The sequence below is a fragment of the Canis aureus genome, chromosome 16 (genome assembly GCF_053574225.1).
Source record: "Canis aureus isolate CA01 chromosome 16, VMU_Caureus_v.1.0, whole genome shotgun sequence".
In the NCBI taxonomy this organism is placed as follows: domain Eukaryota; kingdom Metazoa; phylum Chordata; class Mammalia; order Carnivora; family Canidae; genus Canis; species Canis aureus.
Window position 1 is genome coordinate 5,831,300 of NC_135626.1, and position 18,855 is coordinate 5,850,154.

General features: G+C 55.1%; 1 protein-coding gene across 23 annotated transcripts in view; it reads left to right on the forward strand.

Annotated features, from left to right (window-relative positions):
* The window catches only part of DNM1 (dynamin 1), a 46,457-nt gene extending 27,751 nt beyond the window's left edge, over window positions 1–18,706 (forward strand). For 2 of the 23 annotated variants that reach the window (XM_077850859.1, XM_077850856.1), the window contains exons 11-23: window positions 500–586; window positions 3,664–3,734; window positions 3,912–3,963; window positions 4,169–4,180; window positions 6,517–6,630; window positions 10,421–10,530; window positions 11,170–11,281; window positions 11,725–11,736; window positions 12,311–12,481; window positions 13,546–13,787; window positions 14,155–14,370; window positions 16,482–16,518; window positions 18,107–18,706. In XM_077850859.1, the coding sequence (XP_077706985.1) occupies window positions 500–586; window positions 3,664–3,734; window positions 3,912–3,963; window positions 4,169–4,180; window positions 6,517–6,630; window positions 10,421–10,530; window positions 11,170–11,281; window positions 11,725–11,736; window positions 12,311–12,481; window positions 13,546–13,787; window positions 14,155–14,370; window positions 16,482–16,503 (1,221 nt within the window). In that variant the 3' untranslated portion in view covers window positions 16,504–16,518; window positions 18,107–18,706. Of the gene's footprint in view, window positions 1–499; window positions 587–3,663; window positions 3,735–3,911; window positions 3,964–4,168; window positions 4,181–6,516; window positions 6,631–10,420; window positions 10,531–11,169; window positions 11,282–11,724; window positions 11,737–12,310; window positions 12,482–13,545; window positions 13,788–14,154; window positions 14,375–16,481; window positions 16,519–17,067; window positions 17,070–17,445 lie in introns of all 23 variants that reach the window. The other 21 variants (XM_077850847.1, XM_077850846.1, XM_077850849.1 and 18 more) reach the window with 16 other exon arrangements.
* The last annotated feature ends 149 nt before the right edge of the window (window positions 18,707–18,855 follow it).

Consider the following 18,855-nt stretch of genomic DNA (forward strand, 5'->3'; position numbering starts at 1 on the left):
CCTGGATAGGAATCTCAAGGCTGTTCTCTGCCTGATTCCCCACCTGACTGTCCCTCCAAGCCTTTGAGAGGACAAGGCATAGCTCTGGGGTCAGCGAAATCTTTGGGGGCTGACGGGCCCCCAAACAGAGGCCTCAGTCGAATAGTCTGTTTCCAAGAGGCCACTACCGAGGTGAAAGAGGAGGCCAAGCCCCGTGGCACTTCTGCCCATGGGAACTCACTGCCCTCCCCCCAAAGCTGCCCAAGTAGGCCAGGGACGAGGGCCTAGAACCGGAAAGACCCTCGAGTTGTCATTTGGAACCCACACTTGGGGGAGAGGGTGGCCGTGGCTTGGTGCCTTCAGCTTCCTGGGGACCCCAGGCCTCTCTTCCCCTCATCCCGGGCCTTCTGTGTGTGCCTCCCACGCCACGCCCCTGGATCCCCGGATTCTGGTGGGGTGGAGGAGCTCCCCGCCAGTGCCCCCTGTGTACGTGGCTCTCTCCCCTCCCGCCCCTCCCCAGCTGCAGCAGTACCCCCGGCTGCGGGAGGAGATGGAGCGCATCGTGACCACCCACATCCGGGAGCGTGAGGGTCGCACCAAGGAGCAGGTGAGTCCACAGCCCCTCCTGCCCCTGGGCCCTCCTCCCTCTCCTTCCCATTTTGCCTCTTCTGTCTTTGTCTCCCTCACGCTTTCTGGCCTCACACTCTCTGCTTCTCTCTCTTTTTTTTACTGTGGGAAAATATGTACAACGTAAAACATACCACCTTGACCACCTCTCAATGAGCGGGTCAGTGGTATAAAGCACATTCACACTGTTGTGCCACCGTCATCCCCATCTGTCATACCCCCCCATCTGTTGTCTCCAGAACCTTTTAATATTCCTCAGATGAAGCTCTGTGCCATTAATCAGTGACTCTCCAGCCCCTGCCTTCCCCCAGCCCCTGGCAACCACCATTCTACTTTGTGTTCCTACGAATTTAACAACTCTAGGAACCTCGTATAAGTGGAATCCTATAACCATGGTCTTTTTGTGTCTGGCTTATAACACTTAGCATAAAAAAAAACACTTAGCATAATTTTCGCAAGGTCCATCTATGCCAGGTGTCAGAATTCACTTCTTTAAAAAAAAATTTAACCTCAATTAATTAACATATAGCGTATTATTGGTTTCAGAGGTAGAGGTCAGTGATTCATCAGTTCCAATGCTCAGTACGTCATGTGCCCTCCTTAATGCCCATCACCCAGTTACACCATCCCGCTACCCTCCTCCAGCCACCCTCAATTTGTTTTCTATGATTAAGAGTCTCTTATGGTTTGTCTCCCTCTCTGATTTTGTCTTGTTTTATATTTCCCTCCCTTGACCTATGCTCCTCTGTTTTGATTCTTAAATTCCACACAAGTGAAATCACGTGATCATTGTCTTTCTCTGATTGACTTATTTCACTCAGAATAATACCCTCTAGTTCCATCTATGTCATTACAAATGTCAAGGTTTCGGTTTTTTGATGGCTGAATAATATTCCATCATAATATTTATCATATATATATATATATCACATCTTATTTTTTTAAACTTTTTTTTAAGATTTATTTATTTATTCATTCAGAGAGAGAGAGAGAGAGGCAGAGACACAGGCAGAGGGAGAAGCGGGCTTCATGCAGGAAGCCCGATACGGGACTCGATCCGGGGTCTCCAGGATCACGCCCTGGGCTACAGGTGGCACTAAACTGCTGCGCCACCGGGGCTGCCCTATGCCACATCTTATTTATCCATTCATCTGTCAGTGGACATCTGGGCTTTTTCCATGGTTTGGCTACTGTGGACATTGCTGCTATGAACATTGGGTCGTAGGTGCCCCTTCTGAATTCCCTTCCTTTCTAAGGAATACCTGAACACTATTCTATTGCCTGTATATGCTTTCATTTCATTTCAATAGTTTATCAGATATTCATTCATTCAATCACAAACATAGTCACTCAATGCCACCTCTGAGCTGGGAGGAGCAGAGATGAGCAGGCCCCTTCCAGGCTCATGGACGAGTCCTCCTTACTTGTCCAACTCTCTGTCACCTTTCTATCTATACCTGCTTCTGGCTTCCAATTCCTAGCCTCCATCCTCACACGCCCTTTCTCCACCACGGTGCTGCCGCCCCAGTCATTCACATCTTTATTGTAAGTTTTGAATCCTCACTGATCTCTTTAATTACGAAAGTGATAAATACTTAATAAAATCTTCAGCCCCGCTCACAATCTCTCTCAAAAATAAGTACAATCTTTTTTTAAAAAAGAGAGATCTTATCTATTTATTTGAGAGAGAGAGTGAGAGAGAGCACAAGTTGGGGAGGAGGGCAGAGGGAGAGGGACAAGCAGACTCCCCACTGAGCAGGGAGTTTGATGAGAGGGCTCAGTCCCAGGACCCTGGGATCATGACCTGAGCCTAAGGCAGATGCTTAACGCACTGAACCACCCAGGTGCCCCAAGGCATTTTCCCCCTAGGCATATACACATTCCAGATTCCATCTTAATCTTCAGTAACTGCAGTCCTGCTGTGTGTCTTGTCTTTTTCCTCTAAAGATAATTGTAGTAGCTAACATCTGTTGAGTGCCCATTACATGTCAGACATGTGATCTGCCTCATTTCATTGTGTCTTCACCACTCCCAGGAGGCAGACCACTTCATCTGATGAACTGGAGACTTAGTGAGCACAGGTTTATTATGGAAAGCAGTGGCGCTTGGGTCGAAACTCAGCAGTGTGCGTCAGGCATGTCACTCTGGTCAGAACTCAGTTACAAATCCCATCACTCATCCTGGGATTTTCCAATGCCAGAACCTAGAAATTGTCTTCATTCTTTTGAACAGCTATAGAGAGCTTTATTGTTCAGAGGATCCAATAATCTATTTCACCTTCTGATGGTCATTGGCTTGTTGAAAATTTTTCTCCTTTACAAACTACACCACACTGAACACCCTGATATACATATATCATTGCTCACTTTGTGAGTCTATGTATCTATCTCTAGATGTGAATATGTGCATTTTAATATTGTTCAATATTGCCAAATTACCCTCCAAGAAGGTGATCCTAACTTGTACTTCCACCAACAGTATATGAGAATCCATCTTCCCACAATGCCCACACTGGTCATTACCAATATTTATTATTAATTTGATAGGTTATAAAAGGGTCTCATTCTTTAGTTATGAGGGTGAGCATTCTTTTACATAGACTTATTGATTACATGTGTTACCTCTATGAATTACCCATTCATGTTCTTTTTTTTTTTTTTTTATGATAGTCACAGAGAGAGAGAGAGAGAGAGAGAGAGAGAGAGGCAGAGACACAGGCAGAGGGAGAAGCAGGCTCCATGCACTGGGAGCCTGATGTGGGATTCGATCCCGGGTCTCCAGGATCACGCCCTGGGCCAAAGGCAGGCGCCAAACCGCTGCGCCACCCAGGGATCCCCACCCATTCATGTTCTTTGGCTATTTTGATTTGTGTTTTTGTGTCTGTCATTTATTTACTCATAGGAACTCTTTATTTATTATGGGTACTATTACTGATGCATTGATTGATATATTATGGGTTCTATATATGCTATAAGTATGTTTCTTCCAGCCTTTCATGCATTTTTAAAACCCTGTCATATTTTTTCCACTTGCCTGTTGACCTGCATATCCTCAAAGGTTATGCTCCTCATCGATATTGAGCTGGCGTACATGAATACCAATCATGAGGACTTCATAGGCTTTGCCAAGTGAGTGCTCCCTAGGCTAAGAAGTGACACCTCTAGTGTGTGTGTGTGTGTGTGTGTGTGTGTAGGACCCAGGCCTGTTGGGTTAACCCTCTGGGTCTGGTGCCCACTGAGCAGTGGCATTGAAGCTAGGCCTCTTGAGAGGAGAAGTTCTGAGACTCTTCCTTCTCTTCTTCTTAGTGCTCAGCAGAGGAGCAACCAGATGAACAAGAAGAAGGCTTCAGGGAACCAGGTGAGTGAACCCCAGTGCCCCAGCCGGAGGGATGGAGGGTGCCGGATGGACGCCAAGCTCTGAGAGCCCCCTCCCCCGAGGGGAAGGGTCTCACAGGGGCCAGGGATCCTATCAGCTGCCAGCCACAAGCCTCCCACTCTGCCTCAGTAACCCTCTCTCCTCTCTCCCGATGCTTCTCGTGGTTGCTATGGTTACCTCTTTGCAGGATGAGATTCTGGTGAGTACCAGGACTGGGGCTCTTGGCTTGTATAGCGAAGGGGAGGAGGGGACCCATTAGTAGTGGGGATGCCCAGGGGGCAAAAGGGCACTCTTTGGCTTGAGCTGCTTGCACATACCAGCACATGGGTGCCCACACATGCTCTCAGTCCAGAGGCAAGGCCTGGCCATTCAGAGTCCCATCAACCTGTCCATTAGTGCGCATGAGCTAAGCTTCTACTTCAGTCAGAGGTAGACCATTTGGGCTGGGCGGGCACAAATGGCTGGCAGGGGCCTGGCACTCAGTGGGTGCTCCTCAAATATCTGTTGGATGGATGGATGCATGCATGAATGGATGGATGGATGGATGGATGGAAGAGAAATATGTTTTTAAGATAGCCATCTCTACTGGAAAGTTGAGTAAAGAGATAAATGAATGTCAAGAGACAAGTCCCTCCTTGCCCATTCTGTCCTTCAGATTTCTGCTGAAACACCACTTCTTACCCCCACCTGTACCCACAAGCCATGGTCTGGAATCTTCCAGAGGCCATAGTTTCTTTATGACAATCTAGGTGTTTGTGTGATTATTGGGTTCATACCTATTTCCCTCTCAAACCCCATGAGGGGAAGGGTTGGGTCTCTCTTGTCCATCAGCAAGTCTTCAGCCCTACAGCCTAGTGCCTGGCATAGAGCAGGTGCTCAGTAGAACTAAGGCATCAATGAGTGTAATATCTGAGTTCAGCAAACACTCGGTGGTGCCTACACTGCACAGGCTGCCAGACAGGAGTCAGATTCTGGCCCTGCCCCCTGGAGACCTGAGCCTGCCATCAGGCCCCAGCAGGATGGGAGTTGGAGGGGCAGGAGGTTTCTGGTGCAGGAGCTCTGCAAGGGGGTTTAGCAGAGCTGGGGGTGGCCAAGAGAGGACAAAGCCTGCAGGTCAGAGCAGGGAGTAGAGTGACAAGGTCTGCTCATGAGATACTGGGGTAGGGAGTGCCAGGGCATGGCATTTGGACTCAGTTCCAAAGATAGTGACAAGACACTAAGGTCCTTATCGGACCTGGACAGGGTAGGAGAGGCACCACAGAGCACCTGGCTACCTTGTTTCTGTTAATGGCTAAGGTAGCTACTCAGCTACTGATCCACTATGTCACTTGGGTTCTCTGCAAGGTTCCTGGGGAAGCCAGAGGGTCGAGGAGGGTTCCAGGAGGCCTCAGAAGCAGGCTTTCCTGCCAGCCCCAGGCTCCTTGGCTCTTCTCTGGATGCTTAGAGAAGCCAGGGAGGTCAGGGCTAGGGGAAGGAGAAGAGAGAGTTCCCTCCTCCTCAGTTTGGCCCACCCCCAGGGTCTAGTTAGTGGCCTTGCCCTTGGAGTAGAATCTACAGGCCTTGTTTGTGGTGATGGCTCAGGATGGTCTTGGGGACAGCTGCTTCCTGCTGGAAAACAGATCTTTGCCTATTTCTCTGGGGTCCTCTGGGAGGAAGGGCCTGTTCAATTCATGCTCAGCCTTTCACCCTGTTCCCAAGCCCTACCACCCTGCTCCCATTCAGGGCCTGAGGCCAAAGACCCTCAGAACCATTCATGTTTTCATGCCACAAACATTTATCGATCACTTACTGGTTGCCAGGCACACTGCAAGGCGCTGGGATATGCCAGTGAGCAGGCAAAAGAGTTCATAATTTAGCAAGGCAGTCTGACATCAACAGATAATCGCTCACTCTCTCTCGCTCTTTCTCACACACAGACACACACAGACATACACATGACACACAATCTTGAAACCTCAGTCATTGTCATAGGAGAAGACTTAAGGGAGTTGTAAAAGACAGTAAGACGACAATGAGGGTCCTGACTTATACTGGGGGTCAGGGAGTGCCTGCCTGAGAATGTGACTTTTGAGCTGATACCCAGAGGGTATGGAGGAGTTCGGCAGGCCAACAGGAGGGAAGTGCTTTCTAGGCAGAGACAGCAGCAGCACTTACATAGTCACTGAGATCAGAAACAAGTCTTAGAATTAAGTGGATCTTAAGCTGAAAAGACATTGCCCAGTTGGCTCCCTACACTCTACTTGCATACTTTTAGCGGTGGGGAGCTCATCCCCTACCAAGGCTACCAGTCCCCTACTCAGATGGCTCTGACTATCAGAAGGCTCTCTATCCTGAGCTGACCTATGCCTTCCTCTGTCTTCCAGTCTGTTACTTGTGGTTCAAAACAGGGCAGGTCTGGCCCACACCCTCCCTGCCCAGCCAGGCTTCCAAGAGCTGGAGGAGGGGTGGGCTTTTGAGTGTTTCTCTTTGCCTACCCCATCCTCCAGGGAGAGTCCTGGCCTCTCCCCACTGACCTCCTGCCCTCTCACCCTCCAGGTCATCCGGAAGGGCTGGCTGACCATCAACAATATTGGCATCATGAAGGGGGGCTCCAAGGAGTACTGGTTTGTCCTGACTGCTGAGAATCTGTCCTGGTACAAGGATGACGAGGTGAGTAAAGGGCCACTGGTCATCAAAGGGTTTGGCTGGGGCCAGATTCAGGCTCAGACACTACTCCAAGGGCTTGGAGTAGATTGGGCCACCCAACAAACAAAGTTTTTTTTTTTTTAATCCCATTAAAGCCCCTTGAATAGAGGTGGCCCGCAAGGATCAGAGGCAGACAATCCTGAGAGCTCATCCAGGCGGGAAAGAGAAGGTGCCTTGGCAGAATCAGGGAGCTTGGGGCCAAGTGCCCTGGGGAGGGTAGGCAGGGGCGCCGGGTGCCCCTCCCTGACCCCGCCAGCCTTGTGGCCTTCCTGTTTTCCTGCTCTGGGGTGTGCCGCCTCCCTTGTGGCCCCCACAGACCTATGACACACACATATGTCCAGCTGCCAGACACCCTATTAACCCCTGCACCCCAGTCCCCCAGACCCCACGGGCACAAGAAAGATGCCCTGAGGGCCTCCAGGCCAAGGGGCCAGGAGTGATGGGGCCCTGCAGAGGCTCCACACAAAACCCCTCCCTGCCCACATGGGCTCACAGAATGCCTGCCACCTCCCTCCCTTGCTGCTGGTCTCCTTTAAAAATGAGTCTATTTGGCTTCCACATCTGGATTCCAGAGGTGACCAGAGAGAACAGGGAGGGCTTGGGGCTTTGGGGGGGAGACTTGTGGTAATGAACTCCAGCTGGCCACCCAGTGGGGGAGGGGACCTTCTTCCTGAGGAAGCTTTCGGAGGAGAGGGAGCTCTCAGTGGGGAAGTGGGGCTGGGGTGGGAGCTGTGATTTTGGTCTCTGAGCTCCCTCCTTGATCCCTGCCTCCTCCAAGTCGCCCTGGGCAAGGCCCCCTCCTCCTCATCTTGGGCTGGGCCTTCCGTCGTCACTGGCGGGGGCGCCAAGCCATCTGGACCTCATTACCCCAACCCTGGCCTCTCCCCGAGCATGGGGCCCCTGGAAGGGTTGGAGTGTGAGGTGGCGTGACGTGGGGGGGGTGTCGCTTCCTGCTCTGTCGCTCAGGCAGGCTGCCTAGACCCCCTCATGGGCTGGGGGCACTGATTACTGGCCCTAGGACTCCTGGTGCTCTTAAGTTGGGGCTCCTTATGTGTTGGGCCAGGGGACAGTGTGAACTGGGGCTGAGGGCTGCCCTGTGGGAGAAAGTATCCAAGAGGGACCCCGTCCTTGAGTGGTGGGTTCTTTCTGAGCTTTGTATGTACATTTGAGTTGGGTTGTGTGTGGGAACTGTGCTGAGCATGTGAGGGGTGCAGTAGGGGTGGGTAGTAAGTGCTGGGGGGTGGGGTGTGTGAGGCTGATGGATGATATGTGTGGCGGGAGGGGTGGTGGTGCAGGAGAGTGTTTGGGCTATAAGCATCTAGGTGTGGTTGGGGGAAGACCATGTGTGCCCTTTCTCGGCGTGTAAGTGAAGCTGTATGTAGCAAATGGGCTGGAGGAGGGAGAGTGTGCATGTGGAGCATCTGAGAACATGCGTGTGCTTGGGATGTAAGGATGGGAGAGAGCTCTTGTTCCGTTGTGAGGGTATGTATGTGTGCACAAGCCTGTGGCCTTGAGATGTGCAAGTGTGCTTGCGGCATGAATGTGTGATATTAGTTTGGGTGTGGGAATGTATGTGCCTGAGTGGCGGAGGTGTGCATGTCGAATTGAGTGCGTATGTGTGTGTGTGTGTTGCATGTGAGCGGATTTTTGCACTAGAACAGCTTGCGGACATGGAGGTGGTCTGGGCTGCAGGGAGGATGATCTGTCCCCCTCTCTCCCCAGCTGCCAGCCCTCTAGTCTTTGGGACATGGGCGGCCCTCTGGGCAGACAGGCGGCTCCCCATATCCGTAGTCCTCATTGAACCCCCCCATCTTCTCGGTCTCCCTCTGCCACCCATCAGCATCCCCATCCCGTCTCACAGCACGGTGCCCCCCTCCCTCTACACCTCCTCCCAGCACCCGCTGCACCCCCCAGCAGCCCCCTGCCCCATCTCCGGGTTCCGGTTCTGGGATGGCGGGTGGGGGTCAGTCCAGCTCTCCAGCGGCGGCGCCGAGGGTCTAACCCAGCCCAGCCTAACCAATGTGCAGACTACTGTACAATTTGGGAGTCCTGAACAGATAGTCTAAACACTGGGTAGACGGAGTGGAGGTGTCCTCTGGTCCTTCCAGGCAGCTGTGTCTGTCCGTCGGGTGAGAGCTTCGGCCCCATCTCCTGGAGACCCAAGGCCCCCAGCCCCAGCCCAGCCAGCCCGTGGTCCCCTCTCTGCTCCCGACTCCCCTTCTGCCTCCTTTGACGTGGCAGGGGTGAGCGGGAGCTGTGGCTGGGAAGGAGGGGCCTGGGGAGGGGGCCGGCCGGCAGGAAGGGAGGGGTGGGGGGAGGAGGCCGCTCCTACCTAGAGTCCAACCCCAGAGCACTGGGCGGGTGGTGGCGGGGCCTCCCTCGAACGCTTCCAGATGTTCCCTGGCCGCGTGTGCAACTTCCTTCTCTCCTCCCCCAGCCGCCCTCTGGGGCTCCCGGCCACCCGCCTGGCATAAAGAAGGCTTTATGTGGCTGGACGGGCCAGGCGGGTGTGGAGGGCAGAAGGAGGTGGGCAGGATGGTGCCAGGACCGGGGAGCAGGGTCCCCCTAAATCCATCCCCGACCTGAGATCCTGGATGAGGCTCATGCCCAAGCCCTGAGTCCCTGAGATCCACACAGACATTCCCCGGCCACGGCATGGGTCCTGTGGTGTGGGCACGTGGGGTACCAGGGGTTCCTCCTCCCAGAGCCCCCTCCTGGAGTACCTTCTCTGCAGAACCCCCGAGCCTCCCTTGGACAGCTACAGACAAATGTCGGCCCACAGCAGGCACACATTAGTGTGCACGGAGGCCTGGCCCCCACATGCCCATCCACAGATACATATTACTCCTCCCAGATGACTACAAATAAACCAAACGCATTCAACCTATTCAGCAAACCATATGCACGTGAACGTGCAAGCCCACAGTGTTCCCCACAGGCACACTCCATACAAACACAGATATTTACAGCTGCCACATACATCTATGAAACTGTGCACACATCCGCCTTGACACACAGGCCTGCTCACACAAACACATGGCCATGCTAGGCACCTCCCCAGGCACACACATGCCCACACACACACCTACGCAACACAGACACGTGGGCTCACATCACAGTGGTGATATGGTACGTGCTCCAGCTGGCATGTGTTTACACACACAACTACACACATGCTGCACACAGAGACATACCATCTCCAGGCTTGTGCTGTGCGCCTGATTGCTAACACATGGGCGCCTGGGGGGTGGGGCGAGGAGAGGGTGTGGGCTGAGCCAGCCCTTTGAAGCTGCTGGTGCTGGTGGCCCCCCTTCTTGTCTCTATAGTCAGGAAATGAAATCAGCAACTTAGCTAAAGCAGGTCCCATTGGCCAGGCCGGGGGCGAGAGAAGCTTGAGTGAGGGGTCCCTGGCTAGGGCTGGCCTGGACAGCATCCAGGGCTTGCTTGGGGGGGAGTAGGATCCACCCTCCGTCTCGCCACCCTGCCCTCTTGGGCTCTGGCATGTATGCAGAGGTGGTGGGAATGGCTTGAAAGCCACTGGGAACCAGAGGTGCTCAGCAGGTCCAGGGCTCCGTGGCCAGGCTTTTTTCAGACAGCACCTATGCTGTGCAGGGGGCATGGGTGCCCAGAAACCCAGGGCCGCCCTGGGGCTCCAGAGCCCTGCTCCCCCACTGCCCCAAACCTCTGCATGGAACACTCTTAGGATATGAGGCATGGCACCGACCTCACCCATCACTCCCACCTCTATCCACAGGAGAAAGAGAAGAAATACATGCTCTCCGTGGACAATCTGAAGCTACGGGACGTGGAGAAAGGTTTCATGTCAAGCAAGCACATCTTTGCCCTCTTTAACACTGAGCAGAGGTGGGTCCCCAGACTGCAAGCCCCAAACCACCTTTCCTGAGCAGAAAGGAGAGGGACCTGCTCCAAGCCCCACAGCGAGAGTCATTCCTTTGACAAATATTCAGTCAATCACTTGGTAAGCGCCTGCTCTGCCTAAGACACCCTGCTAAGCATGGGGGACAAAGGGCCCATCAGGCCGGATCCCCTTGTTGCTCAGTGTCCAGCAGGGTTGGTGACAGTACCAGGCCTCTCACCTCTCAAGCCAGGGCTGACCGAGGGTTCAGTATAGCTGCCATCAGGGAGGTCCCCAGAGAGCCAAGGAGGGAGCCAATGGAGGGTGCACAGTCAGGGATGCCCCTCGTATGAGATCTCAGTCCCCTTTCTCCTTTTTAGTATCTTTTTAATAGAGCATTTTACCTTTTTTTTTTCACTGAATCCTTACAGTGACCCAGGGAGGCAGGAATTGTTTTTATTAATCCATCTTCCAGGCAAGGAAACAAGCTTGGGAGGTGAGGGGACATGCCCAGGGTCACACAGCTGGGAAATGAGGAAGCCAGGACTGGGCCCCAGGTGTGATGTCCCCAGTCTGTGCATGCCCTTAATCACCTGGGTGAGTGGGTCTCCGAGCCTTCTCCCCTCGCCGCCTGCCCCACCTTGCAGGAATGTCTACAAGGATTATCGGCAGCTGGAACTGGCCTGTGAGACGCAAGAGGAGGTGGATAGCTGGAAGGCCTCTTTCCTGCGGGCTGGCGTATATCCTGAACGCGTTGGGGTGAGTGGAAGGGCAGGGAGGGGGGCAAGTTACTTCTAATAGGGGGCCCTGAATCACTATCCTCAGCGATGCCAAGTCATGTCATCAGGGCTCAGAAATAGCACAGATCCTCCCCCTTACCTGTACTGGGGTGGGATCAGAGTTCAGCCTTCCTCCTGTCCTCCAAAGCCAGTTTTTTGTGAGCCTCCTCGACCACAGATGGCAATTCCTTCATTCTCTTCGTAGAATAGTTCAGGGGGTTTTGTGGCTACCTTCATTTCCCTTCTCTCCTTCACTGTGGTGATGTCTACAGTTGCCTTAGGGTTGGGGTCAAGTGCCCTGGGTTCACTCATCTTTTCCTTTCTGTGTGTGTGTCTGCTTTGGCTGTGCTTGCTGGTGGCGGCGGCGGCGGTGGTGGCAATGCTGGTGTCGTGGCCTCTATGGCTTTGGTGTGGGCCTCCCAGGACAAGGAGAAAGTGAGTGTGCCCCTCTCTCACCTTCTTCCAGGTGTCTCCAGCCTGGCAGCAGCTCTGGCCAGGTCTTTAGAATCAGGAAGGGGGTGGCACCTGGGTGGCTCAGTGGTTGAGCATCGGCCTTAGGCTCAGGGTGTGATCCCAGAGTCCCTGGATCGAGTCCCACATCAGGCTACCCCCAGGGAACCTGCTTCTCCCACTGCCTATGTCTCTACCTCTCTCTGTCTTTCTCATGAATAAATAAAATCTTTTTAACAAGAAAAAAAAAGAATTTTAGAATCAGGAAGGGGCCTTGGAAAGGTCTTTGCTAATTGAGAGACTGGGAGACTGAGGCAAATTCTAGGCACCAAGTTGAGAGTGGAGATAAGGCTGAACAAGGGTTTGGGTGCCTTAGAGACACTGGGGTGGGCAGAGTGCAGACACAGAACGTTTGGAGGAGCCAGTGTCTGTGTGTTCAGGCCCTTTGCTCTCTGTACTCAGTTCTCCAGGCACCCTTCAAGGGGCTGAGACCCTGGGAGTGGCTGGAACCTGGCTACGAGGGCCCAGTCACTCTGATGCCCTCTATTCTCAACGGCAGGCCAGCGAAACAGAGGAGAATGGCTCAGACAGCTTCATGCACTCCATGGACCCACAGCTAGAGCGGCAGGTGGAGACCATCCGGAACCTGGTAGACTCATACATGGCCATCGTGAACAAGACCGTGCGTGACCTCATGCCGAAGACCATCATGCACCTCATGATCAACAATGTGGGTGCAACACTTCGTGGGCAGTGGGTGCTCTTTTGGGACCAGGGAGGGAGTGGCCAGATTGGCCTGGGGGAGGCACAGACCAGTCCCTTGGGATCAGGTCTAGAGAGGTAGGTATAGGTCCACACTAGAGCTATCCAAAAAGAAATATAATGTGAGCTTTATATATTATTTTGTAGATTCACATACTCAAGTTGTTCCAAACATGCTTAAATATTTCCCAAAAGGGACTAGGAATCACACCTTTTGAGTACTCCCTGACCATGTTTTGAAATGCGCGCCCTGCAGAACCACTACCACCCATGGCTTAGTGAAAAAGCATGGCCCCCAGGGAATTAGAACTGTATTTCAATCCTGGCTTTGCCACAAATTCTGTTTGACTTTCAGTAAACTACCCTTCCTGAGCCTCTGTTTCCCTCTATGTAAAAATATGGATAATAATGGAGTTGAGAATTAAGGGAATATAAAGTGCAGAGCAGCACAGTGCCTGGCACATAGTAGGAGTAGGTGCTCAACATATATTTAAATAACGAATAAGTGAGACACAGACCTATGGTGTAAAAACCTCAGTGCCTCCCCATGAATATCCCGGGGCCTGCGCCAGGTAGCACCTGTAGAGCATAAAGGAGCCCACCACCTACACATAGAGACTCAGATTTCACCCAATCCAGGCATGTATTTACATCTGCTACTCAAGGGCTTGGGAATTTTTAAAATGCCATCTACCTTATTTTGGCCCCGTGGATTGTGCAAGTCCTTGGAAGGGGTTATAACTATCCCATTTTACAGATGAGGAAACTGAGGTTGAAACAATGCTGAATAACTAGGTGTGCTGGTTGCATGGTAGGCCCTGAGTGCCCTCCCGTATCTATGACCTTGGACAGGTCAGTTTTCCCCTCTGGACCATCTGAGAAAAGGGCAAGCATGGAGACGGGAAAGCGGGGGAGATCTCTGAGTGGCAAAGCCAGGACCACCGAGCTCCCAGTCCAGCGCACGGTCCCCCAAGGCGGCCAGACTGGCACAGGCGTCAGGTCCTAGCCCCTCCTCTCTTGGCGCGCCCGCAGACGAAGGAATTCATCTTCTCGGAGCTGCTCGCCAACCTGTACTCGTGCGGGGACCAGAACACACTGATGGAGGAGTCGGCGGAGCAGGCGCAACGGCGCGACGAGATGCTGCGCATGTACCACGCACTGAAGGAGGCGCTCAGCATCATCGGCGATATCAACACGACCACCGTCAGCACGCCCATGCCCCCGCCCGTGGACGACTCCTGGCTGCAGGTGCAGAGCGTACCGGCCGGACGCAGGTACCAGGGCCGGCCCCCACGGCCCCAAAGCCCCCCAACCCGGGGCCCGCGGGAGGTGGGCCGGGACCGGGCAGTGGCGCGCCCGCGTCACCGGAACGGCTCCCACCTGGAGCAGGGGGCGGGGCTTAGAGATGGGCGGGGCTTGACGCGGGGCGGGGCTTGCCGTGAAGCGCTGGCTGCGGGGCTGGGTGGAGCTGGAACTTCGGAGCCGCCCGAGGCGGGGCTTAACCTCCCGGAACGAGTAGGGCGCGGCGAGGCGGGGCTTCCGCGCATGGGCGTGACCGGCGCTGGGCTGGGGCGGGGCCTCAGGATGGGGCGGAGCTACTCATCTCCTCCCTCCTTGTTTTCCGCGCCCTGTCGTCCGCAGGTCACCCACGTCCAGCCCCACGCCGCAGCGCCGAGCCCCCGCCGTGCCCCCAGCCCGGCCCGGGTCGCGGGGCCCTGCTCCTGGGCCTCCGCCTGCTGGGTCCGCCCTGGGGGGGGCGCCCCCCGTGCCCTCCAGGCCGGGGGCTTCCCCTGACCCCTTCGGTCCTCCCCCCCAGGTGCCCTCGCGCCCCAACCGCGCCCCGCCCGGGGTCCCCAGGTGAGTAGGGGCTGAATGCGGCGGGAGAGACCACCGGGCGGGCGTAGCCGGGAGGAAGGGAGGGCCAGAGCCCGCCCTCTCCATCCAGGGCGCTAGGACGCGGACGTGGACGCTGGAGCCACGGGAGGTGTGGCCGAGGGCTGGCGGAGCCTGGCCCTCCAGGGGGCGCTGAGTCCCGGAGGTGGTCGTTTCTGGGAAGGGGGCCATGGGACTCATCCCACCTGCCCCCTTCTTTCTAGCACTTGCATGGCGCTTCCCTCCCTCTTCACTTCTCTCCTCCACCCGTTGCATTCCTCCTTTCTCCTCGCACTCCTCCCTCTCCTCCCTTCTCCATTCTGCCCTCAACTTCTCTCTCCCAGTCCCTGGTGACCTACCTCAGGTCCGGGGATCTGAACCCGGATCCTCTCCAGATGTGGAATTTGTTCACTTACACTCAGGGCTGCTCTGAGTCCTGACTCTCTGAGCTGTCCCAGGGGGCATCTGGCCTCTGGCCCACAGGAACAGAGGCCAGGCTGTGACTGACCAGCAAGGTGTGTGATGTGTGTGTGGGCGTGCACACAAGTGTGAGTGTAAGAATGGCATCCAGGCACGGGCTAGGACATGGAACAGCTGGGAAAGGGGACTGGGAGCCATGGGGCAGTCTAATGGCTTTCTTCTTTTGCCCTGCCTCTGGCCCAACCTGGCCTGAACCAACATGGTGGGTATGGAGGCAGGAGTGGGTGAAGGCTGCCCCATTTTCCCGGAGATTTCCAAGGAAAAGGATTCTACATCGTCCCTTGGATTTGCCTTCTTGACTCATGACCATTTTTCAAGGAAGCTCATTCTGATCCCTGTTTCCAGTGGCCACATTCTTTGAGGAGAAGCACATCAGATCAGTAGCAACCACTTGTGTTTCCACATGCCTGGAGGGTAGGGCCTCGCCTTCTTGGGTCTAGCCTCCATGGACCCCAAATGAAGCAGAGATGGGACTTGCTTCCATGGTGATCTGATGACCAAAGCAGATGGGGTAAAGCAGGCAGCATGGTAGTTGGTCGAGAGTGCGGGATTGGAGTCCAGATGTTCTGGTTCACCCTGGGCTTTCGGCAAGTCACTTTCTCTTCCAGGGCCTTAGTTTCCCTTCTACCACATGATATTTAACATTCTGCCTTTCTCCCAGGGTTGGTGTGAGGATCAAGGGAGACAGTGACTGTAGAACTGTCTGCAGTTCTACAGTTCAGACTGTAGCCACAAACTGCAGATGTGGCTATAGGAGCACTTTGCTAACTTCTCTTGTGAGTCGAGATTCTTAAGGGTATTTGACATGCCCAGGTGTGACATATGGGAAGAGGAAGATTTGGCACCTGCTCTAACTCCAGTCTCACTAACATACAGGAAATGCTTGGCAAGTCACCGCCTTGCCTCAGGGAAGAGAACAGTCTGGGATGCTTCAAGACAGATTGACCTAGGGGAGGTCTGGGGGCTGATTGAGATAAGACTCAGGTGATGAGGAGTCAGGGGCGTCGGTATGGAGCAGCAATGAAGGCAAAGGTTTAGCTTGGGATGCATTGAGGAGAGCCGCTGGCCAGAGAAGAGTGCAGATAGAATGAGGAAGAATAAGAAAAGGTTGCCGTGGGTACAGTGGGGGCAGGCTGCAGAACCTTAAAAATTCTTGGGACTCAATGCTATGGGGACTAGGGAGCCATGGAAGGTTCTCGGGCAGAGAAATGACAGCTGGACCCTGAGAAAGCAAGTCCTGTCCCTTATGGAGCATTGCAGGTGGCCCTCTGAGCACTCCAGGCACGAATGTGCAGGGAGCTGGTGCAAATGCCTCCTGTGTATGGGCGAGCTTCTGTGTCGTGACTCAGCCCACGCGTGTGCTTCAATGTGCCGAGTGGCTGCATGCCCCGATCCGTGCTGCACGTGCCAGCCAGTGAGGGTGCTGGGCAGCGGGAGGTGGGGGAGGTGTATGCGTGTTGTCTGTGGGCATGTGTGTCAGTGTGTGCATGCGGGGCCGTGGGGCCTCCCAGCATGTGTGTGCACGCCCGGGCGTGTGCGTGTGCGTGACCCCCACCCCCCAGGCCTGCCCTGTCTGTGCGTGTGAACTGCCATGTTGATCTCGTGCTGTCTTTCAGAATCACTATCAGTGACCCCTGAGGAGCGTCAGCCACGGTAGGTGCATACATGCCTCTCTGCCTGCTGCATGAACAGTGTGTCTGCCCCCCGCCCCCCGCCGCTGCACCAGCTCCACACTGGGGGGCGCACCTGGGACCTCAGAGCCAGGCTCCCCTCCCTCTCCCTTCTGCAGCTCCAGACTTATTCTTTCCTCTTTCTGTCCTCGCTGCCAGCTGGCTCTCTCACCTCCCTCTCAGCGAGCCTCGGGACTCAGTGCCACTGCTCAAGACCTCCATGGCTGAGCCTGGGGAGCTCTTGGGACAGGCTCCGCGCCCGAGCTGGCAGACACAGGTGCTCTCTGGAGCCATCAGAGAGGACAGAGGGCTCATGGTTTATGGTGTAGAGGCAGGAACCTTGGAGGGGGTTGTGCGTGGGGCTGAACTCAGCCAGCCAGGCTTGGAACTTTGTCCTGGGGGTGCCACACTCATTGTCCAACCTGAGCCAAGCTGTCGGGGCAGGGCAGCCAGCTCCCAGCTCAGGAGCTCTGGGAACCGAGGCCATGATAGGGCAGAGGAGGTCACAGCCCCACCTCCTCTATGGTGCCAGCAGTTGAGCAGCAATTTGGGGCGAAGGCTCTGGTTTGCTGATTTCTGAAAGCTGGAGGGCCCTGTCCACAGTGTACGGGCGAGGTAGGATCACGCAGCCTGTTCCTCTCCCTCCTGGTATGGTCATGCTTGTGACGGCACTACAAACGACAGTGTCCTCTGCCCCAGATGAAGCACCATAAGCCAGCCCTCAGGCTCCCGGGCCTAGGCCTGGTGCTCCTGGGGTGACCTACACTTTTCAGCCAAGGGGACGACAGTGTCCACCAATCTAGGCAAATCAGCTTTCTGAGTCCCACCCTGGTTGGGCCGCACATGCGCCCAGCAACCCACCTGCCACTCTGTCCCTGCCGCTGACTCTCGCTCTTCTGCTTTTCCCCAGCAGGAAGGGCCCAGCCTCACCTACGCGACCTGTGGTCCCCCGGCCAGCTGAGGCTCCCCTCTTAGACTTATAAGCCTGTGGCCGCTGGCATCCGGCTTGCCTGACCTCCCTGCCTCCCCAGGGTCCCTTCTGAGGACTCCGGGCTTTCTGCCCACCCAGAGGGGCCTCCAGGTGCCCCCTCCAGCCATCCTTTTAGCTTTGCCCTCCTGGTTCAAACACTGTTCTTTCTCCTGTCTCTCTCCACGAGGACTGGTGGCTGTGGCATGGGGCGTCAGGACCCACATTCCGAGACTAGGGCTGGTCCTGGGCCAGTACATTGGAAGACATGGGGGCCAGAAAAGAGGGAAGGCAGAGGGGCCGAGCATGTGCCTGGAGCTGTGGGTGCACTGCCTGGTGGTGTATGAGAGACCGGCGTGCGTGGCAGAGGGAGGGCCGCCCCGGCCTCCATCCAAGACCCCTGGGAAGCTGTGGCCCCCACCCACCTCCAGTTCCTCCTACCTTCCCTTTCTCTCTCCTCCATTCCAGAACCCTTGCCCACACCCTCAGCTTTGTTTTCGCCCCCTGTCCTCCCCTCCTACCCCACCGGGCTTGGCTGCCCTTGCCTTACCAGTTCTCTTCCTCCTTCTCTCCGTTCTCTTTTTGCTTTCTCTCCAACTGCCAGCCGATCGGGTCAGGCAAGTCCGTCCCGTCCTGAGAGCCCCAGGCCCCCCTTCGACCTCTAACCAGATCCCTCTATTCCTCGGAGACCTCCCTTTCCAAGCCTGCCTGGACGGCTGTTCTGTGACTTGACAGTGGCTCCCCAGCCCCAAAGCCTCCCCGTTCATCTGTGACTTAGTCTGTTGTAGTGGTGAGCTGACACATCCAGGCGTGATATTGGTGAAAACTTGTGCCCCTCTGTGGTATTGCTCCTATCCCATTCTATAAATAACTATAAATACACACACACACACACACACACATACATACATATATGGCTGCCACAGCCTCGCCTCTAGTGTTGGGAACCAATCACCACGCTGTCCTTGAGGAGTCTTGTGGTCCAACTACAGGGGAACACTGTCACCCTGACATCCCCCTCTCCAAAGTGTGCCACCTCCGATGAGCCTCCCTGTCATGCCCGGCCTGTGGACGGCCACTCTTCCGTCCCTCCCCCGCTCGAGCACAGGGGGGCGCTGTACTGGCAGCTGTGTGGTCCTCTGCCACCAGTCTTGCTGTCTCTTGGCTGAGAATAAAACCCATTTCTGGACGATGGGAGACTGTCCTCTGCTGGCTTGTGTTTTTGTGGAGTTCAGGGGAAGGGGAAGGCTTCAACCTTGGGATGAAGCGGTGGGGAAGGGCCCCACCATTGCTAGGGTGTTGGGATGAGTGGCGAAGAGAGGTCCTGTCCTTTCCAGGGCCTACTGGGAAAGC